Source organism: Callithrix jacchus, chromosome 15 (genome assembly GCF_049354715.1).
Source record: "Callithrix jacchus isolate 240 chromosome 15, calJac240_pri, whole genome shotgun sequence".
NCBI lineage: Eukaryota > Metazoa > Chordata > Mammalia > Primates > Cebidae > Callithrix > Callithrix jacchus.
This window is the reverse complement of record NC_133516.1, coordinates 69,495,896-69,519,015: the sequence shown is the minus strand read 5'-3', so window position 1 is coordinate 69,519,015 and position 23,120 is coordinate 69,495,896. Positions and strand designations below refer to the sequence as shown.

The following is a 23,120-nucleotide window of genomic DNA, read 5'->3' as shown; positions in this document are numbered from 1 at the left end:
AGTGTTCCAACTCCGCTGGCCTTGGCTAATGATGATCAGATATCCAATTTATTTTTGTCTGATTTGGAAGGGATGGAGTAATTACTTAAGGGTCATTTATAAAATGTAATAGGAGTAACAATCATAGATCTTTGGCCATTAGGAGCTCACATTTTTAATAGAGAAGCAGTGCTTATGAAGACAAAGTAGCCAGAGACCCTATAAGACAAGGGTTAAATTATTAGTATAAAATATAATGTTTTAATTGCTAATAATTCTATTCTGTATTATGTTAATTAGGAAGAAAAGTACTACATCATTCTTTTAGAGGTAATTGAGACTCAAAAAAAATTAAACTCAGGGTAAATTCAAAGCATAAAAATAGAGATTAGCAGAGAATGAAAACTAACTTGAATCACACAACCATCCTCACCACAAATAGTACTTGCCTCTCAGTTAACCTATTTGTTGATATTTGTTGTACTGCATTCTAGACATGTTCTTTTCAAATAGACAAAACTATCAAATTTTGACTCAAGAACTATTTCATAGTATAGCCAGGACATTTTGCCCTGAGGCAGGCTAAATTAATAACTGAAGAAAGATAGCAACAATTTTTATGGCTTGCAGAAAAACAGAATAACAGCATTTTATGGAATAAAACAAAACTCCTATTTAAGAGGCTTAGATGATATAAATATATGTTGAATCAAATGACTGTAATAAAACAGTATTTCAGGAAACAATTTTTACTAGTTTTTAATAAGCTTGATATTTTAAAAACTATGATTAATATGTCCAAACTTAAGGCTTCCAGGAAAATTAAAAGGTTAAAATGTAAAGTCATCAATTTCAGCAATTAAGTGATTTAATTTTAATGCTTTAGCAGTTATATTATAAAACATGAATCACACCAGTTAACAATCTATTTTTACACAGAATCTCCGAGAAGAGAAAAAGAAAATGAATAGAAATATAGACATCGATATGAGACAATACCAAACAGTAGAGGTGGTGCTAAGAAACTCCAATAGAAGAAGCCATAGAAATTACATTTTGCAATGGCCAGGAAAGAAATATTGAAAAGAAGGTATCTGATTCTGACATATCTGAAGAGAAGTAATAGGTAATCACTTATTTAGTATGCAGTAGGCATTTAGGGACCTCATTTTCTTCATGTGTAAAATGTGATGCTTGGAACAGATATTTTTCAAGGTTCCGACAAGCTATTCTTCTACAATGCATTAGGCATTATGCTAGGAGGTATCCTAAGAAATCTAATGAAGAGCATCACTTGGCCCCATACTCTGGGAGCTTACAATTCTTTGGGAGAGCTAAAGTGCACACACAATTATCTAGATTTAAAGTAGAACAGAAAAGAGCTGAGAGTACTTCAAGAAGAATAAAAGTGCTGCAAGAGAGATAAAAACAGTTATGAGAGATCTGTAACATACAAGATGAAAGGAGGAAAAAGTGACCCTTCAAGTCTAAAGAGCCCTACATTTTCTTGGGAAATGTATGCAAACTCAGGAAATAAAATGAACAAGATTTTTTGGATATATCTTTAATGCTTAAATTTCAGGAAATGGAAGCCATGCACAGAGATAAAATACAGATTAGCTTAGGTTTTCTTTTTTAAGGTTCAGAATATGTTTTTAAGTGAACACCATAGCAGCAAGCTAAGCATTAAAATACTGGAGTGTACACATGATAATATTAAAACAAACATGACTTGGAACACAAACTACAAGAGCAATTTTACCCTTACATAAATGCCCCCATGTCCCCAGTAGCCGTATCTGGAAGAGACTTTACCTTGTGATATGTTTGCAGACAGTGTATCAGTGAAGGAATCGCTTTCTGGGTCAATTGGAGAATCTCCCAGAGTTTCACCCATAACAGCATGGAATAGGGGTTTGCTGTAATTCACACTGATATTTTGTCTATATCTAGCAAAAGATCAATCCGTTGAAAGAAAAAGACTTGAAGTAACAGAATTTGTGAATACACCCATCAGTTAAGACATCAGTTTCCAAATATTTGGGAGAGATGGGAATAAACACAGAAAGGACTGGGCCTGAATTGGCTGGCACTGTCCTGTTAGGAGCCAGCTCTGACAAAATGTTGTGTCATAATGTTGTTCACTGCTTTGGCAAGACTTGGTACATTACAGGGAAAATAATATTGCCACACTGTCTCGCCAGTGACCCACATGCTGAGTGTCTTGTGAGGGGTGTGAACTGTACAGTATTTAGAATTATAAGAGCGGAGACTGTTCAATATCGCCTTGCATTTTTATTGTCATAAAATTCACATCAATTGCTTATTAAATGGAAAACTTTAAATCTCTCGCTTATGAAATACCAGAAAGCTTATTTGGGCAAAGTTTTCTTTTGGTGTCTATTCCTGGTTGAATCTCTAATCACATTATCTGAAGAAAACTTTGGAATTCAAATATGTATCCATAGTTTAAACATTGGTATCAGCATGCTACTGAAATGTTATATTCCTAAGGTATTTATTCTACTGTTTGTGAAGCCCAAAATGATACTGACTGCTATCCAAATTCTGTAAAATTAAATAGTTGAGAGAATGAAGAAGGGTTTGATGTGGTTTCAATTTTATATGTCACAGTTTGTTCTCTTAAAAACTTCAGCTTATCCATCAATTGCAACTGCAGCAATGTTACATCAGTTGATGTCTGAACATCAATTGATGTTTAAATGATAAGTGCTGTGTCATAATGAAAAAATGGAGTTCTCTGTAAGAAGAACACACTACCAGAAAAAAATAGACTTATACGCTATTAGGTTGGCGAGGAATTGTGGTCAGTTTTGTAATCAGGAAAAAAGCTGGCTTCTTGCTCAAGGCCTTTGCCCTTTTTGGCAAGGAGAAACACTAGCTGTGCCAAATTACAGATGTGGGAGCAGGTCTTGTCACATGAATGGCCTAGTAGAATTGCAGTGACATTGCAGATTTTCAAAGACGCCCCTACACATGGCAATTAGTACATTAGAAGGCAATAATTCTCTGAATTATACTTATCTTGAGTAAAATAAATATATATCTGGTTAATCTACGTTGAGTAACTATTCATTCTTCAGGAGGACTAGTAAAAGTGTCCCTGTCAATCATGGTGCAAGAGCTTGATGGTGAAATGCTCGCCAGGTCTGAACAGTACAGAATAAAGTAGAGAGTTAGGCAACTGTGCCGTTAAGCCCCAAAACATCTTTATTAAGGCAACCCAAGTTAAAGCAAAACTTGGGTTTGCTAATTTGTCCAAATGACTGCAGTGATTACAGTTGTGTAAAATTTGTTTTCTCTATATTCAGTTGGATCCTCAATAAAGGACGTTTTCCTTCCCTCTTCATGCTTGGAAATTTACTTATACTACACGGTAATCCAGACACAATGGCATAATATTTAAGGATATGACAGAATCAAAGATTCTTGGTTAAACTTACAATAGGTGAATATTCTTTTATTTTTGTAGAGATGGGGTCTTGCCATGTTGCCCAGGCTGGTCTTGAACTCCTGGGCTCAAGTGATCCTCCCGCCTCTGCCTCTCAAAGTATTGAGATTACAGGTGTCAGCCACTGTACCCAACCAAAATTAATTATTCAAGTCAAGAACCCTGTCCTTCTTTTAAATAAAGCAGAAAGAAAAACTGAAGTCCCAATCTACCTCTGGATAATCCTAGCCAATGTCCTAAGACATGTTTGAGTCTGGAAAGCAAACTTCAACCTTGTTTCCCATGAAACAGCAGTATGTTCCCATTGAACATACTGGGATGTTTTGGAATCTGCCCTCAGATTCCAAAGTCTCCTCAACTTTTGAAAAGTGGAGAAGTTTATTAAAATGTTCTTAAGATTGTACTGGATGGTCAGAATGAGAAAACTGGCAAAATAATTCCACTTTAGGGTAAGAGAAACTCTAAGTGTTTAACACTGTGTTAAGGTGAGAAAACAAGGTCTCCAAATGACAAGTCAACTCTCCAGGTTAAGCAGTTGGGTAGTGACAGAGCTGGGTCTAGGATCTAAGGATTGGACCTTTAAAGTTCAGGTCAGTTTATGGCCCTCACCAGTTTCTACTCTTAGAAGTGTCTAAATTACCTCTTTTATGAGCAAGCATAGGCAAAGAATAAAAGAAATAAAAATAAAAATAAATTGCCTCTTTTAATATATCAGCACCACAGGAATAGAAGTATTAGGCAACTTGGGAAAATATATTTACTCTTTTAAGGAATATCAGTGAATAACTGTGGTATTCATTTTCCAATACCAATGGCTATAGTAGGGAGTGTGGTGGAATGTCTCTCAATGCCCCCCTTCCTCTTGTGGCCATGTTCCGTCAATTATGATGTTCACATTCATGCCACATCTCTATCTGGGAATCTTCTTAGTTCTGTTCCTGAGGCCAACAGCATTACCTGATTCTCAAGTCCTATACCAGTCTCTGTTACTCTTTGGCAACACACAGATACAGTCTTTCCACCTATCCTCAAAGAGTTTCACTTCTGGACCCTTCACCTACTGTTACTTCTATTCTCTTTTTTCTCAGACACCGTTCAACTTATAAGTCTACTGGGTAGTGAGAACTTCCGAGCCTCTAATAGTTCCCATACTGTGTTTTAGCTTCTGAAACATAAGATTACATATTTTTAACAGCTTATTATTCTACAGCATCAGAATCTGGTAACACCCACTCCTATAGGACCCACCACATCCTGTCATTCCTTCTTCCCCCAGACTATGTTATACTTGAAAACAAAAACCTGTCTTAACTCATTGTGTTTCATGCATTCATTTGTTCAAAAAATATTCATTGCTAATATAATATGCAGCAAGCCTCAAGCTAGGTGCTAGAGATACAATGATGAACAAGACGGATGTGTCAAAAAAACAGTCAATAAGCAAAAACTACAATTTTAATAAACATAGAGCCTGCCAAGTAGCAGGCTCAGTAAATGTTGCTTACACTCTTGGCAGCATATACAAACCAAGCAACACACAAAGCATCCCTGCATTAGTAACAACACAGTTACACAACATGGATAATTTCATCATATTTTATGTTAATGATAGTCACACTGCAGTGCTAGGTCACTTAAGAAATAACTTGCTCACATGGACGTTCAAATGGATGAAAATAAAGATGGATGAGCCAGTTTCACTTGTATCTTATTATGTATCTGTTTTGTCTTTAGATAACTGAAGAGACTTACTTTTACATTTATCCATCCCACCATTCATCAAATACCTACTAAGCACCAGGTATTGATCTGGATTTAGGCAGTAAATAACAAGCCAAGGTTTCTATTTTCAATGAGTTCACATTACCTATATCAATATTATCCAAATACACCTAAACGAGTGATCTTTTCATTTGCTTAACCTTGAAGATCAATTGGCATGCACTGATATGAGAAATAATATATTTGTTTAAATAGTATCATTAGCATCAGTGGACAGTATGTGATCATCATATTTTATATTAATGATAGTAACACTGTTTATGATAATTTCTAAGACATGCATGTGACTATCCCTATCTTCAAAACCTTAAGATTCCCCCAGTGTCCTGCCCTTTATAATATTGACTGGAAGGATATTATAAGATACATAAAAGAGTACACCAGTGATTTACATGATAAGATCTTAGAACTTTAGAACTTGCTAAGATTGCTTTGCACACCAAGGGGTTGTCAGCACTTTGCACGTCAATGCAGTCGCCTATTGCTATTCATCCTACGGACAGTCCCCTTGCAGGAGAGTCCTTCTTAATGTTACAGGGTGAGAAGGAGTGGTAAAAGACAACTTTCCATCCCAGTTACAGTACAATGATGGGGAGGAAGAGGGTTGGTTAAAGCAACCCTTTAAGCAGTTTTCTGCTGTCCCTTTTTTCCAATTAGAGATTTGTGGATGTGAGGGATCACACCACCCCCAGCTATGGCAGCCTTGATAAGAGAATCCAACTCTTCATCACCAACTGTGACAGAAGAAATAATGGGGATATGTGGAATTTTAACAACAGTTAAATGGAAAAGCATAGACAATAACTATAGACATGATAAAAGAAACATTTGTATGTTCTTAGACTTGAAGTTTGATAAAAGTACCTTTTCATGTGGTGACAGTTGTGTGTTGATTGGCTAGGTTTCTCCCATGTGTTTTATATAAAAATGGAATTGATAAACCATTTTTTACAAAATTTAAAAAAAAGACCACTTTCCTTATGTACTATGTACTTCTTCTGTTGAGGGATGTAGGGCTCTGTGGAGATGGCTCTGTGCCATCTCTCCTTGGACGCTGGAGACAAAGGGGGATGGATGTAACTTTGAGTACACCACCAAATCCTTAGCAGGGGAAAGAATGGGGATAACAAGGAATGATTCTATGATGAGGAGGGTAAAAAGTTAACTCTACCCCAGTTCATGACATTTGAAAAAACTGACAGTTTGATATTAGAAAAAGCTACTCTTCAACATCTAGTCTTCAATATTACTTTATAGAACCTGTCTTTGGTTAAAAGAATCTGAATATTGCTCAGCTAAAAAAACTCTCCACACTTTGGTACTTTTAAGAGAAGGCAATTCGACCAATAAAAGCTGTGAATGATTCAGTAACAAAAAGAAAAGGTGAAAAAATCTATAGTTAATAAAATCATATCATTGTATCTATATAAAGTTATTTTTAGCATTACTTGGTGTTGGAATGACTTATATAAAATATTCCCACAAAATAGAATATTAAATATTTTGGGGCTGTATTATTCTTGAAAGCCAATGAAAACTGGTTTGTTTGTTTTTTTGCTATAAATTTGGATTTAAAAATTGCTTACATGGCTATTTCTTTTGTGTGAAATAAGCTATGTTAGTATTGGTATAAAATTGTATGCACAATATTTTTTCTTTCGCTCTAACCTCATTTAAAAACTTGCTTAATGTAGCTTTTCCTAAGTCGGCACTCACCAAGGAGAAAGCCATGTTCAGTTCGAGCACCAAGATTGTGAAGCCCAATGGCGAGAAGCCAGACGAGTTCGAGTCCGGCATCTCCCAGGCTCTTCTGGAGCTGGAGATGAACTCGGACCTCAAGGCTCAGCTCAGGGAGCTGAATATTATGGCAGCCAAGGAAACTGAAGTTGGTGGTGGCCGGAAAGCTATCATAATCTTTGTCCCTGTTCCTCAACTAAAATCTTTCCAGAAAATCCAAGTCCGGCTAGTACGCAAATTGGAGAAAAAGTTCAGTGGGAAGCATGTTGTCTTTATCGCCCAGAGGAGAATTCTGCCTAAACCAACTCGAAAAAGCCGTACAAAAAATAAACAAAAGCGTCCCAGGAGCCGTACACTGACAGCTGTGCACGATGCAATCCTTGAGGACTTGGTTTTCCCAAGTGAAACTGTGGGCAAGAGAATCCGTGTGAGTCTGGATGGCAGCCGGCTCATAAAGGTTCATTTGGACAAAGCACAGCAGAACAATGTGGAACACAAGGATGAAACTTTTTCTGGTGTCTATAAGAAGCTCACGGGCAAGGACGTCAATTTTGAATTCCCAGAGTTCCAAATGTAAACAGAATGACTAAATAAAAAATATATTGACAAAAAAAAAAAAAACTTGCTTAATGTAATGCTGTAAGTGCTAGTAACACTTATGCTAGCTTCTAAAAGGTTAAGAGTTTAGATCTCATTGTATCCCTAGAATCTAGCACAGTGTCCCTACTTGGCATTAAAACACACATACTGTTTTTGTTGATGCTAGAGTGATGAAAGAACAGCACTTCCATATCACATGTATCATTCAAGAAGTTTAGAGACCTAGCAAACTGATAACAGCATTCATTTTCTTTTTGTTCCAACAAGATGTAAATTTCTGGATGATGCTCCAGTGGAAACCTGATAATTGCCAACAACCAGAATGACCACCCAAGTTCACTTCTCCCCCTACCCAAAAGAATGGCTGTCTTTTCCTGGTGCAATTAAGATTGGCTTGGAACCTTATTTTCAAGTGGCGGTTGCATCAGTTCAGGATTTCTTCACAGTCACAGGGGAGAGAGAACATGGGAGAAATACTGGGCCAATGGGATACGGCTTTGAGAAGAACAAATAATCCTGTATCCCGGACGTAAGTTTCACCACAACCATCACACAAGCTGGATATTCCCATAAAAGCAGACAAAGAAAGGCCAATGTTCAATGAATGCATTTGTGCCACTTTTTGAAAAATTTTTAAATTAAAAAAAAAATTTGACAGGGGTCTTGCTATGTTGCCCAGGCAAGTCCCCAACTCCTGAGCTCAAGTGATCCCCCTGCCTCAGCCTCCAGAGCAGCTAGGACTTCAGATGCTCACCACCACGCTCAGCTGTGTCTTTTTTTTTTTTGAGACAGAGTCTTACTCTGTCCCCCAGGCTAGAGTGCAGTGGCGCAAATCTAGGCTCACTGCAATCTACATGCGCCTCCCATGTTCAAGAAATTCTCCTGCCTCAGCCTCCCGTGTGTCATTTTTTTGAAACACAAATTCTTTCTTCTTTAACACAAAACTCTAATTTTGTTCAGATTTTCAAAAGTAATATATTTTACAGGCATGATTATATTAAACTATATTATTTTGATTTAAAGAAATATAATGCTGCTGGATGCAATGGCTCACACCTGTAATCCCAGCACTTTGGGAGGCTGAGGCAGGAGGATTCCTTGAGACCGGAAGTTTGAGACCAGCCTGGGCAACAGAGTGAGACCTTGTCTCTACAAAAATTAAAATATTTAGCCAGGCATGGTGGCATGTGCCTGTAGTCTCAGCCACTTGAGAGGCTGGGGCAGGAGAATTGCTTGAGCCCAGGAGATTGAGGCTGCAGTGAGTTGTAATAGCATCACTACACTCCAGCCTGGGTAACAGAGTGAGACCTTGCCTTAAAGAAAAAAAAAAGAAGCCAATAATTCCAGTAGATGTGTATGTGGTATCAAAAAAAGATCTTCTTAACTTGGAAGCAGTAGAAAAGAACACTGACATTGGAGCCAGAAAGCCTAGGTTTTAGGTTCTCAGACACAAACTTACTGTGTCAATTCTTTGAGTCCACATTTCTCATATCTAGAATCAGAAGAAGGCCTTTCCACAAAACAGAATACTCCTTAAGGTCCTTTTGGTTTCTAATGTTGAGATATTGATAATATGACTGTAATTCATTTATTTAAAATTTAATGGAAATTCTTCATATTGTATACTTACTCATGTTCTAATCCTGAGTTACTATTTCCTTTTCTTACCTGACTCATACCTAGGTAACAGTATAAAAGGCACTTTCATCTGAAAAATAATGTCTGATAGTAAATTAAAAGTCTCAAAAAAAAAAAAAAAAACTGAAAACTTCCTTTTCCATCCCCCACTTCAAAAGTTAACTTACCTCTAATACCTGAAAAAGAGCCTAACCTGTCTAACCACTTTCTAGGGATCAACTAAACACTTTTCAAGTTACTGTAACTTTGAACCAAAGACGTCCCACTTAAACTATGTTAACTTGTTGTTGCATGTAATATCTGAAATTCTCTAGTAAGCTGTTTCCAGTATAGTAAAATACCATGAGCTATATTATCGACTGACACATTTTCATGTTGTGGGAAACCTACACCTCTAAAACATGTATCTTTTTCAGTTTTCAGACTTTATCAATGAATTTTCTAAGATCATTTATAGAAAGATTTATTGGGCAGCACATCCTGTCACTGGTGAAGCACACTGGGAATTCACAAAGATTCTACAGCAAGTGTAAAGCCATGGAGCTGATTCAGGTTCAGCTGGTGGAACTGACCAGTTTTGTGACTGTACTAGAGGAAATTTACAGACTGCTGAAATCACGGGCTCACAAAACTTAACAGCAGGAAGATTAGCACATTCCAACTCTTAATTTTTCATATAAGGAAAATGAGTTCCAGAAAAAAAGAAATGATTTGCCCGAAGCATGACTCAGATAAATTAGCAGCAGAGTTTGAGCTAGAAATCAGGTTTCTTGATTCCAAGTCCAAAGCTCCAAACAGTGCTCTATCTCATTAAAATAATGCAGTAAGAAGTTCAAATAAATTATTCGGGTCAATGATCCTTAATGCCTACGGTCATGGTGGAAATACTCAGCATGAAAGCATGTTTCTATGATGAATCACTTAATGTGGAAGAATTACCTATGAAAATGTAACCGTTTACCTCAGAGTTCAGATATGGTGCACTCTACAAAGTAATACTCAATAATGACTTGGTAACTAAAATTTTATAATATTTGAACATCAGTTCATGGAGTCATTTTGCTGACAAATGTTCTCTTGCCTCATTCATAGATCCTTCATGAGTCATCCCAGCATTCTGGGTTTTTTTTTTTTGGTATGAAGTTTTTGTTTCTATTGACAAAGTTCCTTGCTCTTATGAAAATGATAACATTACTATTTGAAAATTTCTACTTTGAGGTAATTAAAAAAAACACCTTTTATTTCATTTGAAACTCACAGCAATGCTGGGAGGTTATTCAAAGCAAAACAAGAAAATAATAGCAACTATTGAATAGAGTTTCAATGTGGAGCCAGGTAACAGTTTTTGGCAGTAAAGCTTTGAGTAATTTGTCTTTATTCAAAATGAATAAAGAGTCAAAGAGACCTGGGTTTGCATTCAACCCCTGTCATGCCTCTGCTTTCTTATCTTTTTGGAGTTATGAGAATTAGAGATGATTTAAATAAATCGGTATCTGTAACAGAGTAGACTCTCAAAATTATATTATGAATTCTTATAATCAAATGTTTAAATCTTATATATGTCACTTTAATAAAATAAGAGCAGTCATCAAGCAACACTCTTAACACTCATGTTAAAAGGAGCTACATAAATATGTTTCAGGAAGAAATGGTATACAGAGTATGGAATCTTCAAAAACAAGCACAAATTTTTAAAGTTCACTTAGCAGAAGTAGACATATTTTCTTTATGATAGCAAATAGAGATTTGACTGAAAATAAAATATAACTGTGAAATCAGTACATCATAAACTTAGTTTTGATGGTAATTAAACCACAGGCAACACAGAGTACATTTTATGTTTATTTTCCAGTAAGATTAATCATTCCACTAATAGTAGATTGGTTCAGTCTAAAAGTTTGTCTCTAACAATCTTTTTTAGACACATTATAAATTCCGTCCCAATCTAGAGCTTTACATTTGAACTTATAGAATACATCTTAAAGCAGCATTAATAAAAGTAAGAAGACTTGAAAAAATAAAAACTAGCTTTAAGAAAGATTCAGATTCCACATTTATTAAGTGCCTACTCTGTCAGGGGCTGTGCTGTTTTAAAATATAAAACTTTGTCTAGAGTTTACAAAAATTCTGTGAGATTGGCAAGGTGCAATGGTTCACACCTGTAATCCCAGAAGTTTGGGAGGCTGAGGTGAGTGGATCACCTGAGGTCAGGAGTTTGAAACCAGCCTGGCCAACACGACGAAACCCCATCTCTACCAAAAATACACAAATGAGGCCGGGTGCGGTGGCTCAAGCCTGTAATCCCAGCACTTTGGGAGGCCGAGGCGGGTGGATCACGAGGTCAAGAGATCGAGACCATCCTGGTCAACATGGTGAAACCCCGTCTCTACTAAAAATACAAAAAATTAGCTGGGCATGGTGGCGCGTGCCTGTAATCCCAGCTACTCAGGAGGCTGAGGCAGGAGAATTGCCTGAACCCAGGAGGCGGAGGTTGCGGTGAGCCGAGATCGCGCCATTGCACTCGAGCCTGGTAACAAGAGCGAAACTTCGCCTCAAAAAAAAAAAAAAAAAAAAAAATACACAAATGATCTGGGTGTGGTAGCATGTGCCTGTAATCCCAGCTACTCAGGAGGCTGAGGCACGAGAAGTGCTTGAACTTGGGAGGCGGAGGCTGTAGTGAGCTGAGTTCACCCCACTGCACGCCAGCCTGGGTGACAGCAAGATTCTGTCTTAAACAAAAAAAGTTCTGTGAGATTGATTGGTAGCCCCATTTCACAAAAAGGAAACGAGCTCAGAAAGAATGAGGTTGATGTTATGATTAGATAATGGACTGCTAAATACCAAGCAATACAGTTAAGTATCACATAACTAGTGATAGAACAATGCATTTAAAGACTGACCCTCAATTCTCAAGCCATTTTCCTGCCTTTAGTAAAGAGGAATAAGACCAGTAGGTGGCTTGAGAGAAGTAGAAAGAATCACGACTGATACTGGAGTTCTTTCTGTTGAGCTATGTATTCTGCCTCTAGAGTACTCACCACTGACTTGAGACGCTCAACCCAGTGAAGTCATTTATTATCACAATTTTACAGATAAAGAAATTGAGTTTTGAGGACACATAGCTAACAAGAGGCAGATAAGGGATTTAAACCAGATGCAATGGAGCGCGGAAGACATTCAGAGATGAACGGAGCCCTTCTGAGAGGGAATAGAGATGGAAAGAATCTGAAAGCCATTCAGCAAAGACAAAATATTTGAGATGAGCCCTGAAAGACAGAGAAGCTTTGGATGGTAGGAGCAAGGAGAGTGAACAAAGGCACAACTGAACCAAGAGAGAAGAGTGAGAATAAATTAGGGGAATGATAATCCACAGTATCGGGCACCTATGGGACATGTTGGGACAGAAATCTCCAAGGGCTACTGGGCAGTAAATTTAGATTAACACAGGGGAGCTGAAAACAACAAACATATCTTAGACCTACTATTTAAGGCTGGCAGAGTTTTGTGTACACATCTTTAAATAATACTATATGTGTGTAGGATAGAATAAAAGAAATCTCTCTAGTAAAGATACTGAGTTTCAAATGAAGTACAATACAGTTTACCTACGTTAAATCTTTGTACTTGAAACCTTGGTGGTTCTGAAAGATACTAGAGTGTTTTCTAGTCTTTCTATCTTCTTTCCTCAAAGGAAACATTTTTATTTTCCTTGAAGGAAAGAATAAACTGCTGCTTTTCTATTTGAAAAGGTAGTTTTTTTTTTTTGCTTTAAACACCACCTTTCATTATTATAGAACAAATCCACATTCATTGTTGAAAATTAGAAAATACAGACTGGTAAAAACAAAATCATGATAATCAACGTTGAAATCTTTTTTTTTTTTTTTTTTTTTTTTTTGAGACACAGCCTTGCTCTGTCACCTAGGCTTAAGTGTAGTGATGCTATCTCAGCTCACTGCAACCTCTACCTCCCAGGTTCAAGCGATTCTCCTGTCTCAGCCTCCTAAGTAGCTGGGATTACAGGTGCACACTGGCTAATTTTTTGTATTTTAGTAGAAACAGGGTTTCACCATGTTGCCCAGGCTGGTCTCAAACTCCTGAGCTCAGAAAAATCCACCCTCCATAACCTCCCAAAGTGCTAGGACTACAGGTGTGAGCCACCACAACTGGCTCAAAAAAACTCTTAACATTTATATATCTGGGTCTTTTCCTGGGCATATGTGTAATCATATGTATATATAGATACATATGCATGTACACATACTTATATATAGAGAGAGCATGTATATTTTTTAATCAAAATGAGATATGGTACTTCCTGTTAGTAACCAGCTTTTTAAAGTCAATAATCTTCACCTTTCCATTTAATTACATTTTCATTTGAAAAAATACCCAGTCCATATTCACATTTCCTCATTGGCTTGTTCGAACCCTAATCTAATCCAGAATGATGAAACACATTTGGTTGTACATTCCTAAGCCTTTTTAAATCTAGTATGACTACCCTTCCCCTTAATTTTAAGGGGACTAACTGAAGAGGTCAGGCCAGTTATCAGGTAGCATGTCTCAACTTCTGGATTTGGCTGTTTTCTTGTTGTATCATTTAGCTTGATTCTCTATCCCCTGTGTTCCTATAAACTGAATACTATATCCAAGGATCTCTGGATTTAAGATAAAGATTTTAGGTTTGAATATACCATAGGGATGTGTACTTCCTATTCCATCACATCCGAAGGCATAATATATGACTGACCATCAGCCATGCTAAAATCCATCACTAAGTTAGAATGATGATATGTCTCATCTCTCCATTGTACAGTTACTTTTTTCTCCTTCAGACAGTAGTCAGTGTGCTGTTACTTTGGCATTTTAAGAATGTTCAGTTTCATTAATCACTCACCTAAAGGTGTTAACAAACTTTATCATCTCTTCCTGAATCAATCTTTTGAGTTTATGAAACGAAGTTTTTCTAATTCTACCACTCTTTTCACATTTGTTAGTAGGCATTTTTTTTCTTTTTTTGAGACAGGGTCTTGCTCTGTTGCCCAGGCTGGAGTGCGGCGGTGCAATCGCAGCTCACCGCAACCTCTGTCTCCCAGGCTCCAGTGATCCTCCCACCTCAGTCTCCCGAGTAGCTGAGACCAAAGGCACAGGCCACCATGCCCAACTAATTTTTGTATGTTTTTGTAGAGATGGGGTTTCACCATGTTGCCCAGGCTGGTGTTGAATTTCTGGGATGAAGTGATCTGTCAACCTTGGCATCCCAAAGTGTTGGGATTACAGGTATGAGCCACTGTACCCAGCTAGCAGGCATTTTTCTGTAAGAAAGAGCTTTCCTTCAGCAACTAAAGCCATGTTATTACCCTGTAATACAGTTCTTACAAGAAAGGAAGACTGCCTGTTTATTTGTTCTCTTTTATTAAAAAGGTGTATATCTTCAACAACAGACTTTCTTAGGCACATTTCTTTCCTCTGTTCATTGAATGTTCACATCATAAAACACTTATATATCTAAGTTTCTCTTTTTTCAACTATTTTCAGATAATTTTATTTCAATTTCACTTTTCTCCATTTTCCTTGGCCCTATGGACAGTCACAAATGGGAAACCCACCCCATCGTTCTTCAAATATCTAATCCTTTTTATTGCATATACAAAACCACTTACCAACCCCTAATAATATAACTCATGCTTTGGTTTTACCCGACTATTTCCACTAACAGAGATTTTCAGTGTTTAGCAGGTAGTTATTCCTAAATTACAGGTTCTTCCAAAGTTATGCTGTATATCTGCACAGCTTTAGGAAAAGAGTCCAAGACCCCTGACAGGTTTGTGGACTAATAAACCACATTCCAACCATCTAGCTTGTTCTTTATACTCTCAGAGTGCTTTTCTTCATATATACCTCTAGGAAGTATATGTTATATTTTTATTTTTTAAAACATGAGCTCTATTTTAATAAACTTTTCAGTTGAAACATTTGGGAAAATTTTATTGAAACACAAAAGGAAGGAGGGGATGATAAAAACTTGAACAAGAAATAACGTTTACAACTCTAAAGTAAGCACCTCTCACCCTGCCATAAAAATAAAAATAAAATTGAGACTTGACTCAGTCTTCCTTCTAATTATGTTTTTGTTATCTATTGCACACAGTCAGATGAATAGCTCAAAATGCCTACAGTAACTCTGGGCAAGTTGACAAATATCCTACACATTGAAATGAGAAGAGGGAAGGAGGCCAGATTGCTTAATTGTTACTTGGGAATTCAAGGAGGTAGACAAGCCAAAATCTGTATGGGGATCCAAAGAGCACAACTCCTTCCTTAGGCAGCAGGAGAAAACAATGGGCCAGCTTCTCACTCTGTGTAATCGCATAGGATGATTCCATTGTATAGCCCATTGTTTCTTCCATGTACTGCCTGAAGGGGAAGTATATTGTTATCTATGGGAATGCTTCCATAAGAGCGTTACATAGGATGAGAAGACAGCCTCTGGGAGATTAATAAATGATGGGCATTCAGTCTCATATGGAACTTTCAGATAAACACTTTGAGAACTGTGTCCCTGAAAGACCTATGCAGTAAGGTCAGGAAGAATTAGTGAGACAAGCAGTATGTTACATATGCCACGCTGAATAAAGGGGCTTTGTAAGAGTATTTGAGGAGGGGAATCACTAGGAGGTAGAGGTTCACAGATAACAGAAATGAGAGGATGGGACTGTAATGTGTGCCAGAAATCTTAGAGAACATTTAATCTAACACCCTCTTTATTTACAGATGGGGAAACTGAGGCACAAAATGGTTAAGTGACTTGCCCAAGGCCTTGCCTAAGTAGAGTCAGTGACAAAGTCAAAGCTAGAATGCACGATACTGCAGTTATTGGATCCATTCTTTGGTTCCACTAAAAGTATTTTTTCAATTGTCTTCTGACCTTGGAAGGGTCAAGGGAGAAAATATCTAATACCTAAATATTTTTAGGAGTTCTAGAACTCTTTATAAAAAGCCTTTAAAACAGCATTTTTAATGTACATTTTACATAGCATAAATTTCACCATTTTGAATGTGCAATTCAATGAATTTTAGTAAATTTACCAAGTTTTGCAACCATCACCATAAATCAGTTTTAGAACATTTTTATCACCTAGTAAGATCTTTCAAGCTGATTTACAATCAAATGCCAATTCCTACCCCCAATCCCAGACAACTATTAATCTATTATATTTTTCTGCCTCTACAGATTTGCTGCTTTTACCAGACATTTCATATAAACAGAATCATATAATATATATTGTCTCATATATCCGGGTTTTTTTCACTTAGCATAACGTTTTTGAGGTTCTGAGGTTGAGTTTGGAGGTTCAGGTTGTGGCAGGTGTTCGCAGTTCATGCCTGTTTTATTTTTTTGAGACAGAGTCTCATTTTGTCACCCAGGCTGGAGTACAGTAGTGTGATCTAGGCTCACTGCAAACTCTGCCTCTCGGGTTCAAGCAATTCTCTTGCCTCAGCCTCCCAAGTAGCTGGGATTACAGGCGCCTGAATCATGCCCGGCTAATTTTTGTATATATATATTTTTTCAGTAGAGACGGAGTTTCACCAAGTTGGCCAGATTGGTCTCGAACTCCTGACCTTAGGTGATCCACCTTCCTTGGCCTCCCAAAGTGATGGGATTGTAGGCATGAGCCACCACGCCAGGCCCATGTCTGTTTACTACTGAATTGCCTAGATTAGGCTGTGTATTAATATAGCACATTTTATCTATCCATTGAGTTGATGGACATTTATTTAGATTGTTTCTGATTTTTGAGGAAAACTTTTTAATTCTGTTTTCAATTTTATCTTCATTTTAACAACATAAAATGTATACAAATTCATATTTTAGATTATCTGGATGAAGTATAACTGAATACAGACAAGCAGTTTCAGTGCCACAGTTTCTATTTGTGATTTCATTGGTGCCCAATATTACAACTTTAGTTGTCTAAGGTTAGTGAAAAAAGAACAAAGGTAAACTTTTAATATGTAAATGATTCATCTAAGTTAACTGAAGTTCAAACTAGATCCAGTAATACTGTAGAAAGGAATGTTTCACAGAAGATTTGAAAAAGAAAAAAGTCTTGGAAAAATTTAATCAGATATGGCATTAAGCAGCAAAAGGTGTTGATCTCCAAAAGTCTGTGCTGTAGCAGTCATTTCCATATGTGTACCTTTAATGTTAGGGGCTTCACCACTTATTTTAAATTTTATTTCGATTGTAGAGATATACAAGAGCTATAAACATAGTTTACAACTTGTTTTACATATATTTAAGTTAGCTTTAATAAAAATTATGTGAACACTGAGAATCATAAGAAATTTTTTCCTTGAAGTCTGTGCTGTACTCAAGCAACGGTAAGATATATATATATATATTAGTAATAAAATAACTGAAACAATTTAAAGCCTTTCTAACCCTGTCATAATATAAATAAAGACAAAAGAGAAGACACACCTTGTGCAAAAATCACACAACCAATTAGTGACAGCTGGGTCTAAAACACAGTTCATCAGTGTCATGGTTACAAAATTTACTACAAGTTTTATGTTGTTAGTCTCATTGAGTGTTTAGTCATTTTATAAACAAGACATTTGTTAAAATTGAGACATGAAACAGATTCATTTCCTAAGTCATATTTTCCTACCTATGTCTGAGTAACGACTGCATTCCAAACCTTTAGTTTAGGATCTAAGATCTGGTATTTACAGAGTTGGCAGAGGGAAGTGAAATGTTTTAGCTAACTTTGAGACTGAAGAGGCAGAAGGATATACATTTGTCCTTCCATATTCGTGAATGACCCAGGGGTCCCAGGATCCCTGCGGATACAAAAATCTAAGATACTCAAGTCCCTAATCTAAAATAGTGTGGTATTTGAACATAACCTATGCACATTCTGCCATATATTTTAAATCATTTCTAGATTACTTATAATAACCAATATAATGTAATGCTATGTAAATAGTTGTTTATACTATATTTTAAATTTTTTATTTTTAATTATTATATTGCTATTTTATTTTTAAAAAATATGTTCGTTCCATAGTTGGTTGAATCCATGGATATGGAACCCATGGATAGGGAGGGCCAACTGCAAAGAAGAGTCAGGCTCCACCGCTAACTCAGTTTATGAATTCAGGCAAGTTCTAACAGCTCTGCTCTTAAGTCCCCATTTTTCAAGTGGAGATAGGAAAAGGAGAGTAGATTAGATGGCTTCTAAGATTTTCTTTGGGCTCTACGTTTGATGAATTTTAACTGTTAAAAGGAATCTTCTATTATAAACTCTTGTCTCTATTCAGAATCAGCCTAACCTTTGCAAAGGTTAACAATATTATTGCTATACTCTGCCCACACACCCACCTGTCCTCCCACATTTTTTTCGCTATTTCCTAACACATAAGTTATACTCAGAACAATGTACCCACTCACTCCTATGTGCCCACGGTATATAGTAAGTGCTCAAGAAATACTGAATAGATGCATTAATGTAGAAATGAATGTATATATTCTCATTTTCTGCCATCCACTAGGACTTATTTCTGGCTTCCTCTTCTTATGCTATAATACAATGAGATGTTTTTATTGGTTGACACAAAGTAAATGCTCTTTGAATGCCAATTCATCAGTTCTTAGCCCTAATAACTCATCATATATGGAATCAATACCACATAATTCAGACCTAATATGTTTCACATGTATTTGTTTTATTTCTCCAAGTATAGTATTAAGTCCTTTGAAGACATGAAAGAGTATGCCTTTTACTTCATTTACAATTCTTAGCGCAGCATTAGGTGTTCAAGACTTGACTGAGTGATTGATTGCTAAACTGCAGACAGATAAACTACCGTATTTGTAAAGGCCTTCAGGAGAGTACTCTATTCAAACTTAAATATCCACAAGAAGCTCAGTCCCCTTCCTTTAGCTTCAGAAGAGGTTGTAAGAAAGATGGTTATCACTCTTTGCATAATGTCTTTATAAAAACCTAAAAACCTTTATTTACAATATTCTTCTTCCTTACCTTCTTTTCCCAGCTAAATAATCAGTTGTTCATAAGTAGTTCCTGAGACCTGATTCATTTCTCAGTTCTTTAAACAAAATAAAGGCACTTAACTACTGAGTATTAAAAAATAATAGCTATCAAATCTGGAGGACTCTAAAGGAGAATTTATCCACAGCAAGTCTTCTAGAGTAGACAAAATTAAATTTCAAAGTAAATTATTAAGGTAATCAGCAGGGATGTTCAGCTAATCTTTTTCAAAGAAGAACAAAGTTATCATTAATAAAGTAAATGTTTCCATTTTTCTAAAGAACTATTATCTTCCATCTTTTTTTCTCTGAAGTGTTTCTAGTAGATGTCAGCATCACTAGTCCTCAGAGTATCAAGAGGTGAAAACTCACAACATGGAAAACCTCAGACAGGAAGCTTAACGTTAATGTTGCATAAAAGAGACCACAAACTCCTGACCTGGTTATCCTCCTCCTCCCCACAACTCCCCAAGAGGAATCAGCATTAATATGGTATCTTGTGATGTTCAGAATGTGTTCACAAACCAATTTCCAGCTCGACTCTCATCGTATTATGGAGAATTCAGATCAGTAGCTTTTTGGTTCCAGCACTGTCTCAACCATAGTATTATTTTCCCTTAATATATTTTCATAATTCCCACTTGTAACCCTTCCTGATTAATGTATCTGAGATAAAGAGATTAAATTAAGATGGGCATATACCTCCTTACCCAAACTGAGACACTTTTAAGAGTGAAAGAGGACACTATTAAAAAGTTGCACTGGGACAACCGGCAAAAACCAGGACTGTCACAGGCAAACCAGGACATACCATCACTTTAAGATTATGCAATGTAAGTAAATTTAGAGAGGACAGAGGTGTCATGATGTCTTGGGTCCCGGCAACTAGAAACTAGGTCAATGCTGCCATTGTTGTTCTGTCTTTTTTCCCACGTGGCCTTCCAGTTCTAATGATTAGCTCATTGATCTAGGAATCGTATTAATACTTTAATTGGAATTCTATAATTAGAATGCAGTGAGGTGAACTTTTCTTTGCTTTTCTTCTTTTTTTACCTTTAAAGGTTCACACAGGGCAGTTGTTTTGTAAAGGAAGGTGGGAATTGCAAAGTTTTTGCCCTAGGCTCTCTTGCAATAGGAATTGTTGCATCTGGCCACTTTTCAAGCAACCAGATGTGAAGTAAGTAATGCAGTTTAGATAACAAATCTCATTTTAATACCTTTCAACATAAATAACAATAGTCAATTTGCATATTTCAAGGCTTCCAAGGAGTGAGAGACATTCACCACACAGGAACCACAGTCTAGAAAACTGCTAGAGAAAATAAGTATTCTATTAAAAATATTTTTAAATGGTTAAAACTGATTATTTCAATGAAGGCAGTAAAATAAAGCTCGATTTGATGACTACAAGTAACCAAAGCATCACAGTAGCAAAACATAGAATAATTCAATTCAGTAAATTCTGAACACTTTGGAAGTCTTAACCATAATCCTTAGCTATTCAAATGATTATATTCTGGAATTACTATCAACTCTGACAAGTCTGTAAACACCACCTAAGGCAACACATGCTTTGATGGTACCAGTACTCACACATTATTTGCAGAGTATACAGAGCTCTAATATAGACTAAAAAAACTTGAGAGTGAATTCTTAACAATGTACTGTTTCTACCAATCTGAAACTGCAAGTAAATGCATTAAACCATCTCTTAAAAGAAAACTAATAGTAATTTCTATTACTCCCAATTTTGCCATCTTCATCCATTATGATAGGTCTTGTGACTCATTACAGTAGGCTGGTCTAAAGACAGTTCATGCCATTTAAATCCATAGTCATCAGTAAAACTAAGTATGGCAATAAACAAAATAAAGAATAAAAAATTCAGAAATAAACTTAGAGCAAATGAAGATGTTAAAATGTAATGATCTAGATGGTAGGAAAAGAGATAAAAATGTATTATGTCAATAGCTGAAGTACATGTTGGTACCTAAAGTGTCTACTGGAGCAGTGCAGGACAGTGTGGCTTTGACCACAAAGTATAAAATAATCAGTAACATTTGTATAGTTTTTTAGAGTTCACAGAGCACTTTTAAATATATTATTTATTTCATCTTGAGAAGTAGGAATTATTATCACTTCTCGGATTTTTTGCTAAGATCAAGTGAGGAGTAGGAATTATTCCCATTTTGTTGAAAACTGAGGAGTTTCGTAAAACCTAAGTAACTTGGCCCAGATCATTCAATCAGGGAGTAAAATCCAAACTTAAAAAATTTAACCCAAGTCAGCCGGGCACAGTGGCTGTCAAGCCGGTAATCCCAGCACTTAGGGAAGCTGAAGAGGGTGGATCACTTGAGGTCAGGAGTTTGAGACCAGCCTAGACAACATGGCGAAATCCCATCTCTACTAAAAATACAAAATTTAGCTGAGCATGGTGGTGGGCACCTGTAATTCTGGCTACTTGGGAGGCTGAGGCATGAGAATTGCTTGAATCTGGAAGGCAGAGGTTGCACTGAGTTGTGATCACACCATTGCACTCCAGCCTAGGCGACAGAGCAAGACTCTGTCTCCAAAAAAAAAAAGAAAGAAAGAAAATTTAACCCAAATTAACAAACATTTGTTGAGTGAATCAGGTCAAAAAACTTTGCCATTTAAGAGACACTGTGGGAAATACCATACAAAGAAGTATGAGCCTGCTCTTCAGGAACTTGTAATCTTCTGGGAGAAAGAAGCTTTCTCCCAAAGTGGTGAAAAGTTAAGTAATGATACATGATTTGAAGTAATGATACATGATTTGAATTAAGAATTGTAGCCAATAATAGAAGAGCTGTCACAGGCAGCACCTGGTTAACTGCCAGATAAATCTAAAAAGGCCAAAGCTTCACAGGGACTCAGAAAAACCCACCAAAATGGGATTGTTAGGGAAAATGGCCTAAGGGAAGAAAGGGACCTGTATAGTGGGCAGGATTCGGATTCTAAGAGTATGGCCTTTTGAAAGGCAGTGACCATGCAGCTAGGTTGTTTCCTATCTGTGTCACTCAACAGAACCTCAGTCACTAATGTCATATGAATAAAGACTGCTGTCTGACTAACCGACGAAATGACTGACAACTAAATGAACGAGCACACAGAGAGGAGGTGCAGAGCCTTCTAGGCGAGTTGGGGGCATGAGCATGATGTGGAAGCATGAATGTGAACCTATTACCATGCTTTACCACAGCTCAGAACACGGCTTAGCCAAGGTTCCACAGCAAGAGGGCACAGCAGGTACTGGAATATAGGTCTCCTGACTCCCAGAGAGATACAGAGATAGAAGAAGAAAGAATGTTGCTTTAAAATTAGATATACCCAAGCTAGAAGCCCTGTATCACCATGTGCCAGTGGTGTGACTTTGGGCAAGCTATTTAACCTCTTTCTGTTTCCTCAGGTGTAAAAGAGGTTTATTGTGATGATTTTAAGAAATAATATTAAAGAGAATAATGTAGAGCACTTAGAAGTGCTTGGCATGCACTAAATTCAAACACTAGCTTCCTTCTCCCCATATTCACTTTAAAGGGTGTTTTTGTTTGTTTTTACAAGGCCCAAGTTAGTATTGCTACCACTGGAAAAATTCCATTTGCAGTTGGCTCATGAATTAATTTACTCAAACCTAATTTAGACATAACTTTTCAGATTATTTTTTTATTTTTATTTTTAGAGACAGGATTTCACTCTGTCACCCAGGCTGGAGTGCAATAGTATGAACATGGCTCATTGCAGCCTCGAACTCCCGGGCTCAAGTGATCCTCCCTCAGCCTCCCAAGTAGATGAAACTACAGGTATGCATTCCACCACGCCCAGCCTATTTTTAAATTT

General features: G+C 36.8%; 1 protein-coding gene and 1 pseudogene across 6 annotated transcripts in view; one reads left to right on the top strand and one right to left on the bottom strand.

Annotated features, from left to right (window-relative positions):
- Nucleotides 1-23,120, bottom strand: part of PPARG (peroxisome proliferator activated receptor gamma) — a 143,530-nt gene that overhangs the window by 79,272 nt on the left and 41,138 nt on the right. Inside the window, exon 1 of one of the 6 annotated variants that reach the window (XM_002758639.7) lies at nucleotides 1,795-1,991. The exons of the other annotated variants lie outside the window; for them this stretch is intronic. Within the exon in view, the coding sequence (XP_002758685.1) occupies nucleotides 1,795-1,876 (82 nt within the window). The 5' untranslated portion in view covers nucleotides 1,877-1,991. Of the gene's footprint in view, nucleotides 1-1,794; nucleotides 1,992-23,120 lie in introns of those variants that run through there. 6 annotated transcript variants of the gene reach the window in all.
- On the top strand, nucleotides 6,927-7,568 carry LOC108588480 (small ribosomal subunit protein eS7 pseudogene; annotated as a pseudogene).